At 39.4% G+C, this 19,250-nt stretch overlaps 1 protein-coding gene across 1 annotated transcript in view; it reads right to left on the bottom strand.

Moving 5' to 3' along the window:
* Nucleotides 1-19,040, bottom strand: part of mybpc1 (myosin binding protein C1) — a 31,596-nt gene extending 12,556 nt beyond the window's left edge. The window contains exons 1-14 of the mRNA XM_053344164.1: nt 19,019-19,040; nt 13,769-13,792; nt 11,880-11,930; nt 10,664-10,879; nt 6,242-6,283; nt 5,683-5,718; nt 4,758-4,868; nt 3,827-3,975; nt 3,596-3,713; nt 3,442-3,493; nt 2,683-2,739; nt 2,388-2,396; nt 299-465; nt 35-167 (exon numbers count right to left, since the gene is read on the bottom strand). Coding sequence (XP_053200139.1) covers nt 35-167; nt 299-465; nt 2,388-2,396; nt 2,683-2,739; nt 3,442-3,493; nt 3,596-3,713; nt 3,827-3,975; nt 4,758-4,868; nt 5,683-5,718; nt 6,242-6,283; nt 10,664-10,879; nt 11,880-11,930; nt 13,769-13,792; nt 19,019-19,040 — 1,187 coding nt within the window. The remainder of the gene's footprint in view (nt 1-34; nt 168-298; nt 466-2,387; nt 2,397-2,682; nt 2,740-3,441; nt 3,494-3,595; nt 3,714-3,826; nt 3,976-4,757; nt 4,869-5,682; nt 5,719-6,241; nt 6,284-10,663; nt 10,880-11,879; nt 11,931-13,768; nt 13,793-19,018) is intronic.
* Between the last annotated feature and the right edge of the window lie 210 nt (nt 19,041-19,250).

Genomic DNA, 19,250 nt, shown 5'->3' with positions numbered 1-19,250 from the left:
TAGAAGACATACTAAAGAAAATGTCATTACATACTTGGGAGAGGGCCTGATTTCCTGTCCATTCTTGTACCACTTCAGTTCAACTGTGGGGTCAGCCAGATCCACCACCAAGCGGATCTTTCCACCCTTATCCACCTGATATGCAGGATCCAGCTTCTTTGCAAAAGCTTTGAAAATACAAAAACAAATTCACATAACTCTGAGATCAAGTTTCCAATGTGGCCAGACATAAAGAATGGCATCACTGAGTATTTATTACAATGCACCTATATATAACATTTTGAAAGCAGTGACTTACCTTCAGTCTTCTTTACCTCCTTCTTTACCTTCTTCAGCCTCTTCAGCAGGCCTCTCAGATCTGTGATGCCATACTTGAAAGCAATCGACTCATACTCGTCAGGCCGGGCATTCTTCAGGATTTCCCATACATCCACCTCTGGAGTCTCCTCCTGCTGCTTAGGCTCCCTAGTGGTGCCGGATACGAGGGGAAGGTATGTGAGGGTAGGAGTCATATGTTGGTGGTCGCAACGTGTCCTGGGGAACTACTCATTAACCTCCAGGGTAGGATGGGAGGCCTAGAGGCAATGGCACGAGTAGGAAATCTCCCTTTGGGTCTCAGGAAGTCAAACACATACTATACAATTACAGTTTACTTTACTATAGAGGATAACGTTTTCTTTCCCCCTCTGGCCTTTTTGGTTTGCATAATCTATTGCCTTGCAGAGCGTTCCTCAGGACATGTCACACAAAGGGACGGGCATGGTGAGCTGTCTACCTGTGTGTTGACATCAGCCCTGGCGTCAAATGTTAAGTTTAATTAGGAAGCAGGACTATTAACACAAGACACAGAGATGTTCTCTAATTGACATAGACATTGAGAGGGGTTAATTGTGCCTGCATGTCACCTGTGGCACAAAAATAAGAAAGACTGACCAATGTCATTAAATAGCAGATATTTCATCCACAGCTAGCCTGCTGTAGTGCAAAATAGATTTATCTATCACATATCCAAAAATTGATGGCTATAAGTAGTTTTTCAGAATTTCTATGGCAAATTATATTGTTTGTATTGATTTACAAATGAACATTGTTCACAATGTATAACCTCTCACTTAAATTGACATAGGCCTACAAGCATTGTACATTCGGTATGTCAAAAAACTGACTTGCAACTAGAAGAAGAGCTACAAATAACAAATGCTTTGTTAATTAAGAGTTATGGTAAAAGTTTAAGTTATGGTTTTGAAACTTACTAGAAATGTCCAATGAGTATGAATAATTCACTTTTTAATGCTTGAACATGCATGGCTGCCATTAAGTCCACAAAAATGTGGGTAAAATGGTCCTTCAAGGTTCGTAGCGTGCATCTGGCGTTGAATGAGGAAATATCAAAGGGGAGTTCAATTAATGAGGAAGTTAGGGTTTGGTTCTTTTAGTTTGGACACTGTTACTAAACAGAGTTTGAGAGTAAATGTGGGAGATGAAACAAAAATGTTGTAGGATTAAGCTAGCACACAGGAGCTGGTAGGAGGTCAATAAATCTGAATTATTCTGGGATGAAATGCTGTTATTCAACACACTTTCTTTTTTGTGTATTTGTGTTAATATGTTGATATGCAGCATGCAAGGGTTTAGGGAAAACCTGCAACAAAGATATTTCTTTATGAATCTTCCATTTGCTCTTATAAACTGGCCCATCCCTTTGTTTGTTGTTGGTTTGAGTGATCACTTCAGGTGTGCTTCGAAAGTTAGACAATGAAGGTTTCGATCAGAAATAGTTAAATTTGTTAGTTAATAAACACTTCTCCCTGGCCATGAGTGTACACATTAGTTTGAATAAAGTACATTCAGTCAGGCGTTTCTTTCTTTGACATTTTCCCAAATGTCAGAAAGGTTGGAGGTGAATAGTGTTTAAATATTATTACATTCTTTGCTTGAGTTTCTCATCTGTTTATTTTCAGGCAATTAAAAATAAGGCTGAAATAAACATTGCAGTACTTGCCTTATATTTCTCAACTGAAATAAAATGACAATGTAGCGGTAACACTATTTTACAGCATCATTTCTCCATGGCCCACTAGCACATCAATAATGATCCAAAATGGTGCTCTTTAGCCTCATAAAGGTGGACTTTGACTTCATGTCTTGATGAAGAGCAGTCACCCGGAGTGTTTATGACGCAAGGCCCATTTCCATCATTATCAATTGCTGACAGAGCAGTTAGGAATGCTGCCTTCAAATGAAGTGTTACCGTACTACAGTAGGCCAACACTCTTGCTTGTCCAATTCCTAGAGCTACACGTCATGCTGGGGACTCTACAGGATTACAGTACTCACCCGCAGTAAGGTCTAATCGTTTTAATACCTATGGTTTTCTCTCTACTAACCTTTGTTCTCTGAATATGTAGGGGAGAAGAAGAGACAAGCCCAAAATAAATGTATAATTTCACTGGTGAATTGTGTCACTGCCATCATGGTGTTTTGTTTGAGCCACCACAGTAGTTTTGGTATAGAATAATGTATCATCTGTAGAAATATATTCGCCACTCATACAGTAGCCTGATACAAATCAAATTTATGAAAGATTTAAAAGAAAGAAAAAAGAAGCACATCCAAAAAAGAAGGGCTTAAAAAGTACTGAAAAGGGACAGAATCCACTCAGGGTCGGGATGTGATTCTCACCTACGTTTAAGAAGACCACTAAAGTCAAGCTCCCCTGCATCTTCTTGTCCTTCACTGCTGTTGTTAACAAGGAGAGATTAATAAAGATTTAATCAGAGATGAAACAGTTACAGGAAACTAGAAAACAATGCTAAAAGAGCAACACAAAGCAAATGTTCTGACTTCAATCGATGTATTAGAGTCAAGCTAACACACGATTGGTGCTTACACAAAACCCCCAATTTTGGGTCTTTTTTCAGATTAAGGCTTGAAATAAGGTGGTTTGTGTAAGACAGATCAAGACCTGTCCCAGGTAATATCGCCAAAGTGTTGCTGCAATGTTGAATCAACATTAATGAGCAGCAACATTGTGATAATTCAATCAAACTGGGATGCTTTGTATTGCTTTTCAGGCACATTGTTTGTAGGGAGACTTAAAATGCAAGAGTTGGCCTTTAACTACATAAACACATTGAGACAGCTGGTTGATTTGTAATTACCTTTGAGAAAGGTTAATGACACTATTACAACCATCTAGTCACACTTACATGTAATACAATAATATTACTCATGTAATGGTGCTTTTTCTTTTCTTCACATTTCAAGAGCAGTCATGAGTATTAATAGTTTTACAGAGATCCTATTCTCTGAAGTAAATACCTGGGTTTGTTCATGTTAAAAATAAAAAGGAAACACTTTTGCATACTGAATTCATTATGGTTGCTGTTGTCCTTCACAATATCAACATATCTTGTAGTTGTATCACTCTACTTTCATTACCTTCTTTTGAAAGCTGATCGAATATCAATAGCCTGTGAGCCCCCTTCATTCTCTGTAAGACAGTAATGATGCAAAGTTATATAGTTATCTTTGTCTGGATTTTGGGATCCTTCCTATGCACATACAATAACGAATACCATGTGCTTTGACAAACCTTTAACTTCCAAGTCAAAGGAGCAGCTGTCAAACTTGTCCTTGTAAGTGACCTCAACCCTGTAATTTCCAGCATAATTCTCTTTGGCCTTAATGATGTGCATCTCAAACGTGTGGATCTGCCAAAGGTAACACACACAGCACAAATTGGTATAGCAGCACCATTAGCATGTATGGTGGTGCCCACATTGGTAGTAGTAGGCAATTGGAGTGTGTAGTTGCCTATGTGTACCTTGGTTGCACGTTCAAAGGTCTCTTTCAGCTGTAAGTGCTTCCCTGTCTTGCTGGCCAGATCCATCCATTTTCCTTTAAACCACTTGACAGTTGGTTTACGGAGAAGATCTTTGGCCTCCACTTTGGCAACAAAGGTGATGTCGCCACCTTTGGATATGCACAAAATACAATATGACCATAGCGAAAACATTGATCCACAGGCTCTCCTTCCAATCTATAAGCCGATAAACTCACCAGAATGATAACATTACAGAATTACTATACTATCAAAATGCCTTTTTAAAGGGCACATGACATGTAGGTCTATATTTAAAGTCAGTGGCTTTACTGGTATATCATTGCATAATTTACAGCTCAAAAAGGGTCCTTTTTATTTTATACTAGCTCTTTATGCACCCCCTCAGTTCAGCCTCTGTCTAAAACAGGCACTATAAGCTGATGTCTCTTTAAGGCCCCCTTCCCAATGTGCCTGCTCTGCTTTGATTGGCTCGCTTATTCAAGCTGCCCCTTGGCTGACTTCTGGCAGCTCTGGAGGCTCGTAATCAAACAATAGTTTTAGGATTTCAATTCTTTTGTACATCCCAAAACCCATCTGAAATATGAGACTGAATAAGGCAACCAAAAAGAACACAAAAAATCTGGCCCAGGTAATTCAAATAGAAATCAGTCCATTGCCTTGTTACAGGCAATTGAGAAAGTCAGAGAAGGTTAAATTAGTACCGGTTCACCCGTTGGCAATTAAAAAAAAATAATAATACATGTAAATTGCTTCATAATTTTAGATATAGAACTTGTAAGGCTCATCAGAAAAAGTATGAATACAGTAGATCGTTTGGCTTTCCAGCATCCTTATATAAATACCATTACCAGTGTCTAAAATGTCCATGTTCAACTCCTCTTTAACTTGTTTTAGTTGAGCTGTCACTCACCCAGAGGAACAGTGGCGCTTTCGGGTTTCTCTATCAGCAGGATGGACAGTGGCGGTTGGTCGATAGGCTTTTCCAGATCTTCTGGGGCCTGACCCTCTCCCAGAGACCACACTGGCCATTTAGGAGAGACACATGACACAGAGCTCCGAATGCAATTTTGGAGGAAGTAATAAATCAATACAATTATGAGAAATTATACACCCACCTTCCAATTTTCATCTGAACATTTTAGTCTTACCAGAGGAGTAACACAGACAGACAGAAAGACCATCCCACAACACACAATTTTCACATTTTCTCACTTTCAACCATCACATCTCGTACAGCAGCAGTATTCAAGCTCTTTGCAACATGGAAAGCATGGAACGAACAATATGAAACACAGAACAAAGGGCATCTAATTTCCTTTAAATGCCCCAAGGAAAAGCATTTCAACAAATGATAAGCATTATGAAATGCACATAAATTGGTTTTCTAAATTCTTCATTTTCCTGATACAGGTCTGAGTGTTGATGAATCACAAAGTTGTTATCCAGATGTTGTACAGATGTAGTCATGGTCTGTGTTGGTTCCTGGACGGAGATCTGTCTTGACACTTTATCCAAGTACATTATTGACAAAATCTTGTTGCCTGTTCATTTTCAATCCTTTCCCCAAGTGCACATGAAAAACTTTAACATTTTCCACAAGGTCCATAATGTCCAACAAGCGGCAAGGAGGACAAAATGAGCATTTTCATGTTACCATACCAATTGATCCTGGATTATACAAAGCTACTGGGATGGCTCCATTTAAGCAACTGTGTATAAAAAAATCTAAATGATTGAGCCACATTCTTAACCTGGTTTCCTCTTGAAGTGAATAAAAACATCATTAGTTCACCTTACTAACTTTTTTTATTATTTTTTTTCTACCACTTAATTACCTGAGTCTTTTCTCCCCCTGGCTGGAACGCTATCATCTAAACAAAGAAAGAGAAATTTACAGCATATTGTAAGGAATAGTACTGTAAAGTCCACTAAAGCAAGCACACACTCATGGAAATTAAAACCAACAAGCAATTAATGACTTGCAAGCATTGACTTGAGGAATTCTGAACAGTCTTTTAAGTCTAAACTGACCAAAAAAAAAGTTTTTTTTTATACTGATTGAATAATTGCCCCTGATTGAAAGCGTTATGTGATAAATCGCCGTGATATGATCAGAATTCCAAATTCAGAAAACAAAAACAGATAATGGTTACACCCTAGTAGTCTAATAAAGAATAAAAAGTGCATTAACAGGTGTATGTTAATATGTTAACAAGGAAATTTTAAACATCTTCATTTTCGCCTGGAATTTTAAAACACACCAAAGCATCTAGAAATAAACATGTCTCCAGCATGTTTTCTACATTCAGACAGTGGGTCATTGTGATTTTGAGTAGGCTAACGGTTTGGTCAGAGGTACTGAAACAGTGGTAGGATTTAACGGAGGAATCTTACTAGGCAGGTCAATTGAGAGTTTCTTGAGTGAATTGGCATCTTCTGTGAAAAAAAGCAAAGTTATTATTGACTCAATCAGGATAGACTCAGCTACTTTAGTTCGTTTGATGAATATTGTGTCTACACCAACGTGATAGTTGGATGAGCAGCTGGTGAACCCCCCCAAGACAGCTGCTTTATTAAGCTTTTTAATTGGAGGTATACAGGATTGTCTCTCATAGAGTCCCAGTACATGTTCATTTCACTTTGTTAGTGAAATGAACATGTAAGATCATTTTGAATAGTGTGACATTTTTTAAATTCACTTAATTGCTACATTATGAATCAGATGAGAAGAACAACATTGATTTTGTATGCTCAGCATATAGCATGAAGACTATTGTAAGGGGGGTTAGCCTACCTCTGTGAAAGGCATCTTCCAACAACGAAAATGAGGCATTGCAGTTTAGTAAGTTACTGTACCTCACATATTGAGAGAGACTGTGAAGTGCTAGTGAAGTTGCTACCCTAAAACCTTTTATCCGCTTTCAACAGAAATTAGCTGGGTACATCGGTAATTAGCTTGCTAGCTAAAAATATCAAACATAACACTAATTAACAATATTTTGGAGCTGTAGGAAGGGTAAGCTAGTTGGGCTAAGCTAAGCTAAATAATATTACTATATGATATTGATACTTACAAAACATGTGAATTTACCAAATGTCACAGTATTTTACAAAAAATAAATATAAAAGAGAATCAATACGTATGCTCATCTCATGGTCCGGGACAGTTAAGAGACATTAGGCTAGCTATTTTTTAACATGAACTGTTCAGAAATCAATAAAATGAACTGATGTAAGATTCATTTAGAGAGCCGAAGTGAAACAGGAACTTCTGAGTTTTGTTCCAGAGTCAATCCCTCCAGGATTTTGCAGAGTTTTTTTTTTGTGATTATTGTGGCCAGCCAAATATGCTTGTTTTTGCAGTGTTTCATGTGATCTTATTGCCGTAAAATTGCAAGAATGCAATTTCCACTACCAAAGAAGAGTCAACCACTTCCTTTGATAAAAAAAATACACTGCATATCACAGAAACAACTGGATATCAGTGCTCATTAAAAAAAAATCTAAGCACGAGAAAAATACACTCAATGCTATATATATATATATATATATATATATATATTAAAAAGACATTACATTTATATGCATATATTAACCCCAACATTTGAATATTATAAAATTCAGTCAATAATTCCATTAATATAAAGCCATTAACATAAACATATTTCCACAGAGCCCATTTTTATGTTTGAGGTAGATTGAACTGAACGCAAATCTTATTTGGGAAAATTTGGGAATTGTTTTGCACGGTCTATGGCGGTAATTTTTGTTGCTTTAATTATTCCATTCACAAAATTGCAATTTCCAGGAGTGACTGAAGGGTAAGAAAACCCACTGACTTTTGGAACATAACCACAGCAGTATGTGTAGGTCTACAGGTGAGTAACTTGAGGGTGCACAATTAGTGCAGACATGTCTGTAATAACAACAGTTTGGACATTTTTAAACAGCAGAAACTACAGCTGTGACAGATGTGAAAATGAAGAAAAGAAAAAGATAGGGATGTACAGGGATGGATATGGGCAATACAATAATGTAAGTAGCTGCATTGCCGTGCTAGTCAACATTCATGAAGCTGATTTTTTTAAATCACAATATCATTGTTTAACTTTGTTAATATTACAATTTTCAATTTATTATCGTATGTATCTAAGTGCTGTACTGAAAGTCAAAGTAGTTTACGATATGGAAAGTAAATGCCAACAACATGACTGATAAAAGAAATGCTGGATGAGGAAATGCACTGAGTCATTGAGGATAGTGGAACAGAGGTTAGTTGGATGTTAACTTCGGCTCTCTGTTGTACCATATATCTGAAGGCAGGAGCTAATTTAATAGCTGCATAAGGGAACTCATACAATGTAATATCAAAATACAGTATTCAGAAACTGAAACTTGCATTCCCTTTTCATAGATACAGTTAAAGTTTTACAAACAGTACATGTGCATGTGTATATTAAAATATATTTACATATACATCATAAGCACCCATGTATTTATTTTAAGTATAATATATACATGTGAAATAACTTGTCACATCCAAACCTTCATTTGAGGTTGTTAAATAAAGGTTGATGTGCTTGTAGGAATTATGCTGCAGCATTTTGCATGTAGAAATCACACAGGTTTCTACATGTATGTCAATGCAAGGACATACATAAGAATATTTACATACCTGACATGAGCATTCAAACCAAAACATATTTCATTTGAACTGTTAAGTGGATTATCCTTTTTTAAAATGTGGCAAGACTAAAACACTGACCACTCTAACTGTTATACTCATTACAGACTACAAAACAAAAAAAGATCCTTACATTGCTTCAATCAGTGGAGGAAAAAATATAAACCCACAATATAACTGAATGACTGACATTGCCATTCTTTGCGCAACACTACTAGCGTATACTCGTACTTGTAACTTGTACTTCAGGGTGCTTCAGTGATCTGAAAGGTGAACTGAGCTTGATTTTTAAGAGTTTCATGGCAGCCGTCCTCACAAAGTTGGGAAAAAAATTAGGAAGTGGTATGAGGTTTATGATAGGTACCAACCTGTTGGTGGTGTTGGCGATGAGCTAGTGGTCACAGCAGCATCATCATCTGAAATAAAGGTTTCATTGACAAATAGACCCACCTATCAAGCTCCCAGTCCATCACTGGCAGGCCAACAAAGCCATCGATCAGACATGCGAGACAAGACTTTGAATGGAGTATGACATGCAGTGCATGGACAAGATGACTGACACCAAAATATCAGCCAAGTTGGGTGGTTTCTGCTCCGTAAGACCCTCACTATGTCTGAGAGATGAAACAATGTGAGATCATGGCTGTGTGTACGATCAAGATTTTGTGCTCATTGCTGTAAGCTTCACAAGCTGCCATAACACAAGCGAATGCTCTTTTGCACCTCGGTCTGCACACACAGGTGTACCAATAAAAAATAAAAAGTAAGCCTTTAAGCAGCAGCTGCAACACAACTTTGCAAAAATGCTCATGACCAAGCCAAAGAAAGCTCAAAATTCTGTGTAACTTAAAGAATCTCTGCTTTTCTTATCCAAGCTGTATTTGTTTTTCTATTTCTAATAATCAAAATCAGTTCCCTGATTATACTATGCAAACAAAACTGACTCAAAAACTACATCTAGATGTCATTCTGCATTTTCATTCATGTTCGTAGATAATAGAATAAAGCTTAGTTTGGTGACTCACCTTGTGTATAAATTGCATCACCTTCAGTTTGCCATTTCAGAATTAATTGAGTACTTCTATTATTAGTTTTAATTCATTAGTCTATATTAGTCTTTATTTTGACACTGCACCAAGTATTACTGCAACACTGCATGATGAAGTTTTCAGGTGCAAGTATAATTTCATTATTTCTTTGAAGACTGCATGCAATGAAAGTCATATTGATATGACTGCTAGAAAATGAGTGAAGTCCACAGCTTTTTAGCAGGGAAATAAAACTTATCTACAAAATTAGCTTTCAACTGATAGTCAGTCTAAGTTTTAGATAAAGTACGATAATAAAGGGCAGTGTTTACAATGCTGCTGAGCAATGTAGTGTGCAACAGATACCCTCTTTACACCTTGCATTAAAATGTGTTTTGGGTGAAAGGATTGCAATCGGATAGTGCTTGACCACATGAAGGTACATGTGTAATGCACCTAAGACACATCGATTGTGACCCGATCAGTCAAACCACCTGCAGAGGTGGTCAGGGATTCATTGTGCCACATTGAACACAAGTGCAAATGTCCACATACAAGATCTTTGTATGTGTAAATATGTTATTGCGTGTAATTGTTTGAAACCAGTGAGGTAGCCAGGATTTGCCAGTTATAGAGCTACTAAGCTACTAGCAAGAAAGCTATGGATATTCAAGACACTCAGGGATGGAGTCAAGATGAGACCAAGTGTCAACCCTGCTTCAAAAAGCAAGTAGTCCATACAATAGCTCAGCTTCACAGAAGGTTACCATCTTTTTTTTTTGTTTTTGTTCTATTGGATCAAAGGAAGGAGGATGTGTTTGGTTGTTTGATCTGGACAGAGTGGTTGGATCTCAGTCGGTTCTCAGTGTGGACCATGGAGACACATATTAATGCCAGGTGTAAATGTAATGAGGTAGAATCAAATCTAGATACGATTTGGGTACGAGATGCATTTTATTGCAAGGTCTAAAGGGACTAAGAAATGCATGACTTTAAGTAACTTTCAGGGCTTGTTTCAGCAGCATTTGAGTGGAAGAGCTAGAGGGGTGAAAACATGCGCTTGGCTAAGAGAGTAATGAGACTGATCTGTAGAGGTATACTTACCAGGTGATGGGGGAGAGCAAGGGTCATCTTCCTTTATAGTAGAGTTAGTGGACTCTGCTTGCTCTTTCACCCCAACCCCACCTGACTGTGGTTGGTTAGAGCCATTCTCAGTGGGGCTTGGCTCCTGGGCCACCACAGCCTGTAATGGCTCAGGTTTTGGGGGCTCTGGTTTCTTCTCATCAGTCTCTACTGGCTCTTTCCCCTCTGCTACCGCCTCTGTACAGCAAACAAATGCCAGGCTGGAGCAGCAAGCATCAAGCACAAACATCGGCAGCCTTGCAAGGCGATGCTTGCTCAAAGGAGTTGGGTATAAATAGCTATTGACCAGATAATGACCACAAAATTTGAAAAATTACTTATTATCATATATTGTGTTGTGGTCAGGTACACCACTGAAATATCTATCTGGTCATAGCACATACTGTATACTGTTAAGGAGGCAGGATTTTTTTTTAACTGACTCGCACAATATCAGAATATGGAGACCCAACAAACACAAACACCAGTAAAAGGATGCCAGATAAGTCAAAACTGAACAGTTATTTAGATCACTAAAATGGAGCACAAAATCTTGATACATTTCCTTAGCTTACAGTTATATAGGTTCGATATTCAGATCATCATTTTCAATATCAATTTTTTCTCCTTTTTTAACCAAATGATTTGAGGTTAAAGGACAAGCATAAAGCTTCATAGTTCTTTTTATGCCCCATTTTAATGAACTAACTGTATAATTTACGATGTACTGAATGATGACTTGTATGATAACATTTTACTGCTTTTGTCTTTGTTTCAGGACTTCATATTTGAAAGATGGTTGACTGATGTTAACAGAGTCAGTAAAATCCAACTTCCCCAATCCCTCTATACAGTATCTCCTGCGTGATCACTTAATACTTCTTACAGTTACACAAATAGAAAGACAGCTGAGTTAGTGAGAGCGCCAAGCTTCTAGACAAGTGCAGACAGAGCAGTGCAGGCAAGTGAATATGTGCACAGTAAGTGGCGTGGCTTACCCATAGCTAACCTCGTTAACTACTTGTGTGTGCTGTGCAATCATACCTCCACAAGAAAAGTGCAGTTGCAGGCCTCTCAAAGTGAATTAAGTGAGAAAATACTGTGATGGCACACACCAAAACAAACACGTGATGTGAGTGTGATGTGCAAAAGAACAGTGAAAGGGTCAGGAGGGCAGGGGGGCATCAGGGTTACCCACCTGGGGGTGGAGAGACCTCCAGGGAAATCTCAGGTAGGGACGGGACACTTTCTGAGCATGTGACAAATATAGTGGTGGATGGAACAGCTGCTTTTAATAAGCACAAAGCTTCAGCATCTGCAATGCCTCTCTCAGTCTCTCACTCAAACGTATGCACCACACAGAAATAATCACACTCAAACAGATATAAGAACACACAAACTTCTACTAACACACTCAACTACATCAACCCACCCGCCTCCATGTATGCATACATACTTTATCACAATAAGTCATGTTTTTACAGACCATTCTCACATTTGACACAACACAGACATATACAGGAATAACGTGCTTGTACCCTGCTTAAAATTGTACAAAATGTGCTGTTAATGTGTCTACATTAGGATTTTGAAAATGTCATTTAGGTTCACAGTTGAAATTCACATTAATAAACTCTATGTTAAAATTCTACCAAGGCTGAATCATACTTTCTACGTCCGTCAAGGTCTTGCAGTGGTTTCTTGCAGTGGATTTACCAGTTGTTGAGGTTTTTTGGGATTTTGTTTAATATAGCACCACTGCAACACTCAATGGAAATATCATGCATTGTCAGGCATTGTTGTACATACATTATATATATCTCACTATCTCACTTTATGATAAAGTGTGCTAGTGTTGGCGACGAGAAAGATTACACTGAAAATGGCTCGACTGTATCATGAAATGCAAGTTACCACTACACTTATATGAATCATCCATGTGTTGTTCCACATGTTACACTATTTTCTAATTCTGCTTTTTTTGGTGGGAAGTCTTTAATACTGACAGTGAAGACATCTGAAAACGAGGGAAAGAGACCCAACAAAGATATCCAAACTCAGCAGTGGATAGACAGAAGGAATTGTTAGCCTCGACTAAAAGAGGAGAAATGTATCTCGCAGGCACCAGTGTTGTCTTATACACATGTTTTCTCTTCTTAGCTGGCTTCTTAACTAGCCATCAGAGTTGTAGTTTTTTGTGATGCCTAAAGCTTCACCGTGAGGAACAGAATCATGAAGAGCAGCTGCATGTTGTCACCAGGAATAACATTAAGCTAGCTGTAGATGGTCAGTACTGTGAATAAAGTAGATATAAATATATATATTACATGTGGGTATGAAGGCCTTGGAGGTGTAGTAATGTAATTACTTTGTGAGCTGATTACATTCTTCAGTTTACTTGCCCAACACTGGTGATGATACCCGAAATCGTGAACCACTACTGTTCTAAGCTACCACCAAGATCTGACTGGCATACTTCAATAAGTGTAAAGAAATCATTTATCTGACACGAGTGACATTTACAGGCAGAATTTAGCAGCATTGAGCTCTGTCCATTTTAGAGCCTCAAGATGCTGCAGTTCCAAGGTCAAACCCCAGCGCCGGCCAAAAGCCAGCTGCATGCCAGCACCTTGCTCACATGGGCGGTCGGGGCGTCAGCTGAATCAACAGAGAGGGATCAGCTGGCTGGTAGGAGGAATGTCAGAGATGCTGACAGCTTGGTCGTCGCTACAGATCACTCTGGAGCTAAGCAGCGCATCCATACTACCGACTATTGGCTCCACATTTACACTCTTATGCGGCTGTGTTTGCACATTCACGCCAAGTTCAGGGTTGTGCTCGTCATATTACATGTGAATATGTGCTCAGTTCATCCCCTTAATGCAAACAAGGACAGGTGTTTGATGTATACACTTTGACAGACTTATAGCCTTCCTAAACCTCCATCATGCTTCCTTCACTTATGCAACTACCCTTATTTTTCAGCTATGTATTGATGATTGTATGTCTACTCTTGTGCATACATTCTTCAGTCATAATCTCCTGGACTTTGAGGTGACAGGAGGAGATTAGATGTCTATCACTCACCTGGCTGGCCATTTGGCGTCTCATCTAAAGAAAGAAAAACAAAAACAGAAGATATCAGTGTCAAACAGGACATCGAAATATCTTCAAGGCAATCAGCAAAACCACCTTAAAATGTCTCTTTGTTTGTGTACATTGACCTATTTTATTGATATTCATTCACCACTAAGCCATATCATCTTTGTGTTGGATGACTGGCTCCTCATGCTTAGACACTATGTAGTCTTAACTGATTATAAAGGAGGCCCTCATGACACACCATTTGTTTGCCCTCTGCCTCGTCTAGACTTACAAAACGAATGTTGTGGGAGCAGCAACAGAAACATATGGAGTAACAGGACTCAATGCAGGGCTCCAGCAGATCAAAGCATCCATATAGCCTTCGGCATGCAGTGACGGGGTTAGAAAATTAACCTCTTTTGTTATTAATGGGTTAGTGGAGCACAGAGCCATGGAGGGTTGTCTCGTAGCCATGGGAGTTATGCAACATCTGGACCACCTATTATCCCTGCTTCGATTGCTTGTAACAGCTTTCAAAAGTGCAACATTGTAGTGTTAAGGGGATGCACAAAGATGCTGTAGCTTGGTCAGCTTCGGCTGCTTCTATTTGCTGCTTTTCAGTAACTCATATCAAGCAGAGCCATCTCCACTGTGATCATCACTCTGTATCACATTATGAAAGAATGCAAATTTGTATGGAAATGTACTCAGTCACGTGATTAGTGTCACTTTCTATCACAAAGAAAGTTACTGTGGCGCATATACTCAAAGCCCCATTTGGCCCACAAGTTTTTTTAATACCAATATACTTTATTCGCATTTGGCCCCACAAACAACATTTCTTATATGTGTTGTATATGTGTTATAAGTGTTTTCTAATGCTGACAATGTCAGGACAATAAATCACATTAAAGTGTTTTCTGGTCTGACACTGCTATGGATATGGTTTGGTTCATGGATACATAAAGAGAACTAGATACAGCGTCAGCATTCATTCCTGTAAAGGTTGCTCAGTGACATATGAATTCAAAAAGCCACTTCACACAGCTAACTTGAATGGGGAAAAACATTCTATCATGCAGCTCTTCTAGACTTTCGAAATTGAACCATGGATCAAATTCTTATAGTGTAATATATTATTTTGCGCAGTTTGTGATGCTCAAAAAATGTGTCCTCTGTTTTATTCCTTCTCCTTAACCCATGATTGTGTGCAGGAAAAATCTTTATGGACCCCTGTTGAACCTGGAAGTTGTAATTACATGGTTTGGCCACTATTTAAAATTGGCGCTGTTCAGAAACGACTTGGTTTGGGTTTGGGAAAGGTCCTGGTTTGGATTAAAGTAACTACTTTGTTAAATACCCTGCATGACCCCACAAGTGCTTGCAGTTATTTTTGGATGATTAAACCTCTGTGAAAGTAACAAAGCTACTCGTAAAGTCAGGAAGATGTCAACCAAACAATCTGCACACACCTGCACAAATCATCCAGAATTAGCGAAATCACCTATGAGTATGTAGGGTTAGGGTTAGTAAGGTTAGGCAACAAATATGGTCATAGTAAAAAGAAATTAATGCTGACTATCTATAGGAAACAGAAAGCGAGCAGTGACATCCTGTGTTAAAGTCCATTGTTAAGCTAAATGTATGGTGTTCAGAGGTATGTGCTGAAACAACCATGCTGTCATTTGTCTTGGTAGGACAGTCTCCGGCCTAGTCATGCATGACACTTGCATCTAGTGTTGTGGTGGTAAAATCCAAAGCTGAACTATAAATCAAAATCCAATGCCACAGGTATCTATGCTGGGACAACTGTTAACCACTTGTGTCGAGAATAAAATATGGCTCTAGACGATAACAAAAGCATCACTATCATTGGGATCCAATTTACATTGCTCACATTAAAGCACTGAAATAAATCAAATGTAAGACCAAGTTTGATATAACCATTAGCGTGAATTAGCTTGTCATACCCTCACAGTACAACAGTCAACCATTCGTTTGCGTGTGAGAAGACTGGGAAAGGCAGAAAGAACTGATGTAGACGGATTAGCGTTAGATATTTGCAGTGATGACAGATGACAGCTCTGTTGCCCTCACGTGTTTGAACCTCTCAGTTTCACACATCCCTCTGTGAGGACCTCTATCAACACCAATCTGTTAATTCTTAAATATTTCCTGTGTATGACTCCTCCCCCATATCTGATGCTTCTGTCTTTAATTTTCTTTTTTTTTTTTTACTATTAGCTATTTTAAAATGAGAATGAGAATAAGGTAGAATTAGATTGTCACAGCAGGAATTAAGACTTTTCCTTCTATAGTTAAAGAGCATAACTAAATTAGCATCCTAATTTCTTTCCAAGATACTGAATTTATATGAACATTCATCCAATGTTTGTACTTTTTACATAACACATCTAATGATCTTAAATTTGAGGCTCGTCTTTTAGCGTCTTCAGATAAACCTTTCTTCCCTTCAAAGAGGCTTTCTCACAGCCAGCTGTTGTCTATGAATACTGCAACTCTAAATCCGTCTCTGCCCATTGACAATGCACCATTTTTAACAGACATTTTCTCCTATCACTTCTTAGCCTCTGATATCCCTCCATTTGTAATGATTCCCTCCGAACATTCCATCTTAAAATTAGCCTTCACTCCCAGCTCACTTGAAAACAATGTGTTGCTGGCCAGCGGGCCACAATCCTGCAGGGTCACATCATGCACCCAAGAATGAGACTCGCTCACTCTCTGTCTCATCACCCCTGAGATAATGAGAGTGGAGAAAGGTTTTGTTTTACCTCTGAGGACTCCCAGTGCAGCTGACAAGGCTGCAGGTATTTTCAGCTGTTGCCCCTGCTGGCGTGCAGACAGAAGGGCTCATACAGGCTCCGACATGAGCCAAACCGCCAGCAGCTTTATTTTTCCTAACCTAGACCTTTATTATGTTAATAAAGATGACATTACATTAATGATACTGTTTGTCCCTGCTGTACTTCTTTATTTTACTTTACTTTATTTTGACCCTTTTTACTTTTAAATATGGTTAAAGAAGGTCTACAACAAGGATCGATTTTTTAAGACTTAAAATGTCTGAAACTAGTTGAGAGGTGTACTTGGCAATTAGCTGCTGACAGGCTTTTCCCCTGCATTCTACCATGGGTTTGATTTATGAGGTGTTGCTGTGTAACACACAGCAACTGTGTCAGGGGATGGAGCCCAGAGAGAGTGATGGATCTTAGTGACAATAAATATCATGAGGTGGAGACATGGGCTTCACCACGGCTGACACCCAAAACGTAGTGCAAAGGAAACCACAGCAAGGACTGTGCTGGAAGGCTTCTGGGCACAGGGTCAAAGGGTTGACAGTAGGTGGATAACCTACTGGATCAGTCCCAGACGGAGAGTGGAAGGGAGATGTCTGTTTTGGTGTGTGGCATAGGGGAGGAGGAGGGGTCGGGTGGCAGCAGAGGGAGATGGCAGGGAACAAGGGATGGGGATTAAAAGTGCACTCATTCTGAACTATTCCAGGGACAAGAATCCCTGTCCCAAGAGATCCGAGGGCGACTCAGCCAGTCCGTCATCTCGTTCCGACTTTTTAAAGGCTTGAGAGTGGGGTGTTTAAAACAACAGCACCGGCCTCCTCCACATCAGCTGTTCAGACTCATTTAAAGAACAATACTTTTCTACCCTCATTTATCTGCTCCTCAGGGCGATGCTGCTATTTATGGATAGTGTTTATAGCAGGCTGGAATCTGCTGCCTCTATTTCCCCACAGCTTTGTCTCTAAGGGGATCAAGGATGTTTATGGTAGTGGATGGACACTGCGAGGTCAACTTAGCTGTACACAATCTACAAAGGTACATAATGACCGAGGCCAAACTTGCATTGAGCTTCATATCACTTCAGTACCGTAGCTTCCTCTGGCTGTTGCAAACTCCCACTTATGACCACATATAATCCAGCAAGAGACTAGACTACAATCTACATGCTGAGGAGTAGGATTTTGGATTTTAAGAAAGTGTCAATCAATTCCTTGCAAATGTCAGAGCCTATAAAATAGCCATATATTAAAATGCAATCATCATATAGTCAAATCAAGTCTATATTGTATTTAACCCCTTAGACCCTTGATTCAGAGATACAAAGAAGAAGTCAGAACTTTAATGTGGAAGAAAGTGAGAGCTCAGGAAGAAAAAAAATAGGAAAGATCCTTCTTCCAGGATGGACAGACATGCAACAAATGTCAAGACGTGCTGGTGTCTTTGTGCAAATCATGCGTGACATAACAGGAACTGCTACAGACAGCTCAATCTCAGGAGGATCACGAGTTTATTAAAAACGTGTATCAGCTCTCATCAGGAAGGCTTCCAAGATCCAAACAAAATGTTCCATTTCCTCTACATGGGCATGTCTGGGTTGACAGCAGACACCCAAAGAGCTGTGCTAATGGGGAGGGTGGGAGTAATACCATATCGTAATGACAGACAAGAGTGGATTAAAAGGGAATGTTGATGGACATGGTGGTACAGATGAGTGACGTTATGGTGTGGAGGAGAGATCAAAAGTGAGGGTGGGACAGGGGATGGGTTAAGATGCTGTGTGTGGTTGAATATGGACTTGAGTTATGGGTTGGGGGCATTCCTGAGGGGTCCTATTTGTCTTCCATCTATCATCAGGAGGACAACGACAATCAGTATGGGCTGTATAATTTATCCTAATGCAAGTTCATCCACATTGCATCATCCTTCAGGGGTCTTTGCTTGTGGCCAGTTCAATGCTCATCAACATTCCTCCACTCTACATCATCATCACGTCTTTCACCCAGACTCCATGCCAACGCCCAGCAACAATAGTATCTGTTCATAAACCTTAAATCTTCTCTTACCCCCGTGATGGTAGAAACACGTATGCATCAGTAATGCAATACCACTGTCAAAGTCACTTTGAGGATTCCTATGAACAAGCTGGCAGGCTTGCCATAAAGTGATGGAGCTCCCCGCAGCCAGTAACAACTCACTCTGCTCCCCTCAATCAAAAAGGATATGTGGGCAAACATGACATTAAAGCAGAATAGATAGAATAGATAGGAGTACAACACAATTAAGAGGTTCAGTCCAAAAAATTAACTTCACAGGCATTAAAACTCAGCAATATCTGGCTGAAAAAGTATTAAAACATGCAGTGCAGCAGGTTTATTCTGGATGTCATTTTTCTGAGGCAACATGCTACTTTCATCCTGACTGACAACACTCCTACCTTTCTTTGTGGGCTCTGGCATCTTGCGCCACGTCCCAAGAAAAGCGTCAAGGAGTCAAAAAAAAAGGGTGCCGGTTCAGAGCAGTGTGACTCTACAGGAGGTCAGGTAAGGCGTGGGAGCCCTGAGTCCAGCAGGGAGAGAGATGATGATAGTGGCAGTGGCAGAAAAAACCTCTGGGACCCCTCAGACCAGAGTGATGGGAGATGAGGAGGGCACAGGGATACGGTTCGG

Source organism: Scomber japonicus, chromosome 23, assembly GCF_027409825.1.
Source record: "Scomber japonicus isolate fScoJap1 chromosome 23, fScoJap1.pri, whole genome shotgun sequence".
NCBI lineage: Eukaryota > Metazoa > Chordata > Actinopteri > Scombriformes > Scombridae > Scomber > Scomber japonicus.
This window is presented reverse-complemented; position numbering and strand designations above follow the sequence as displayed.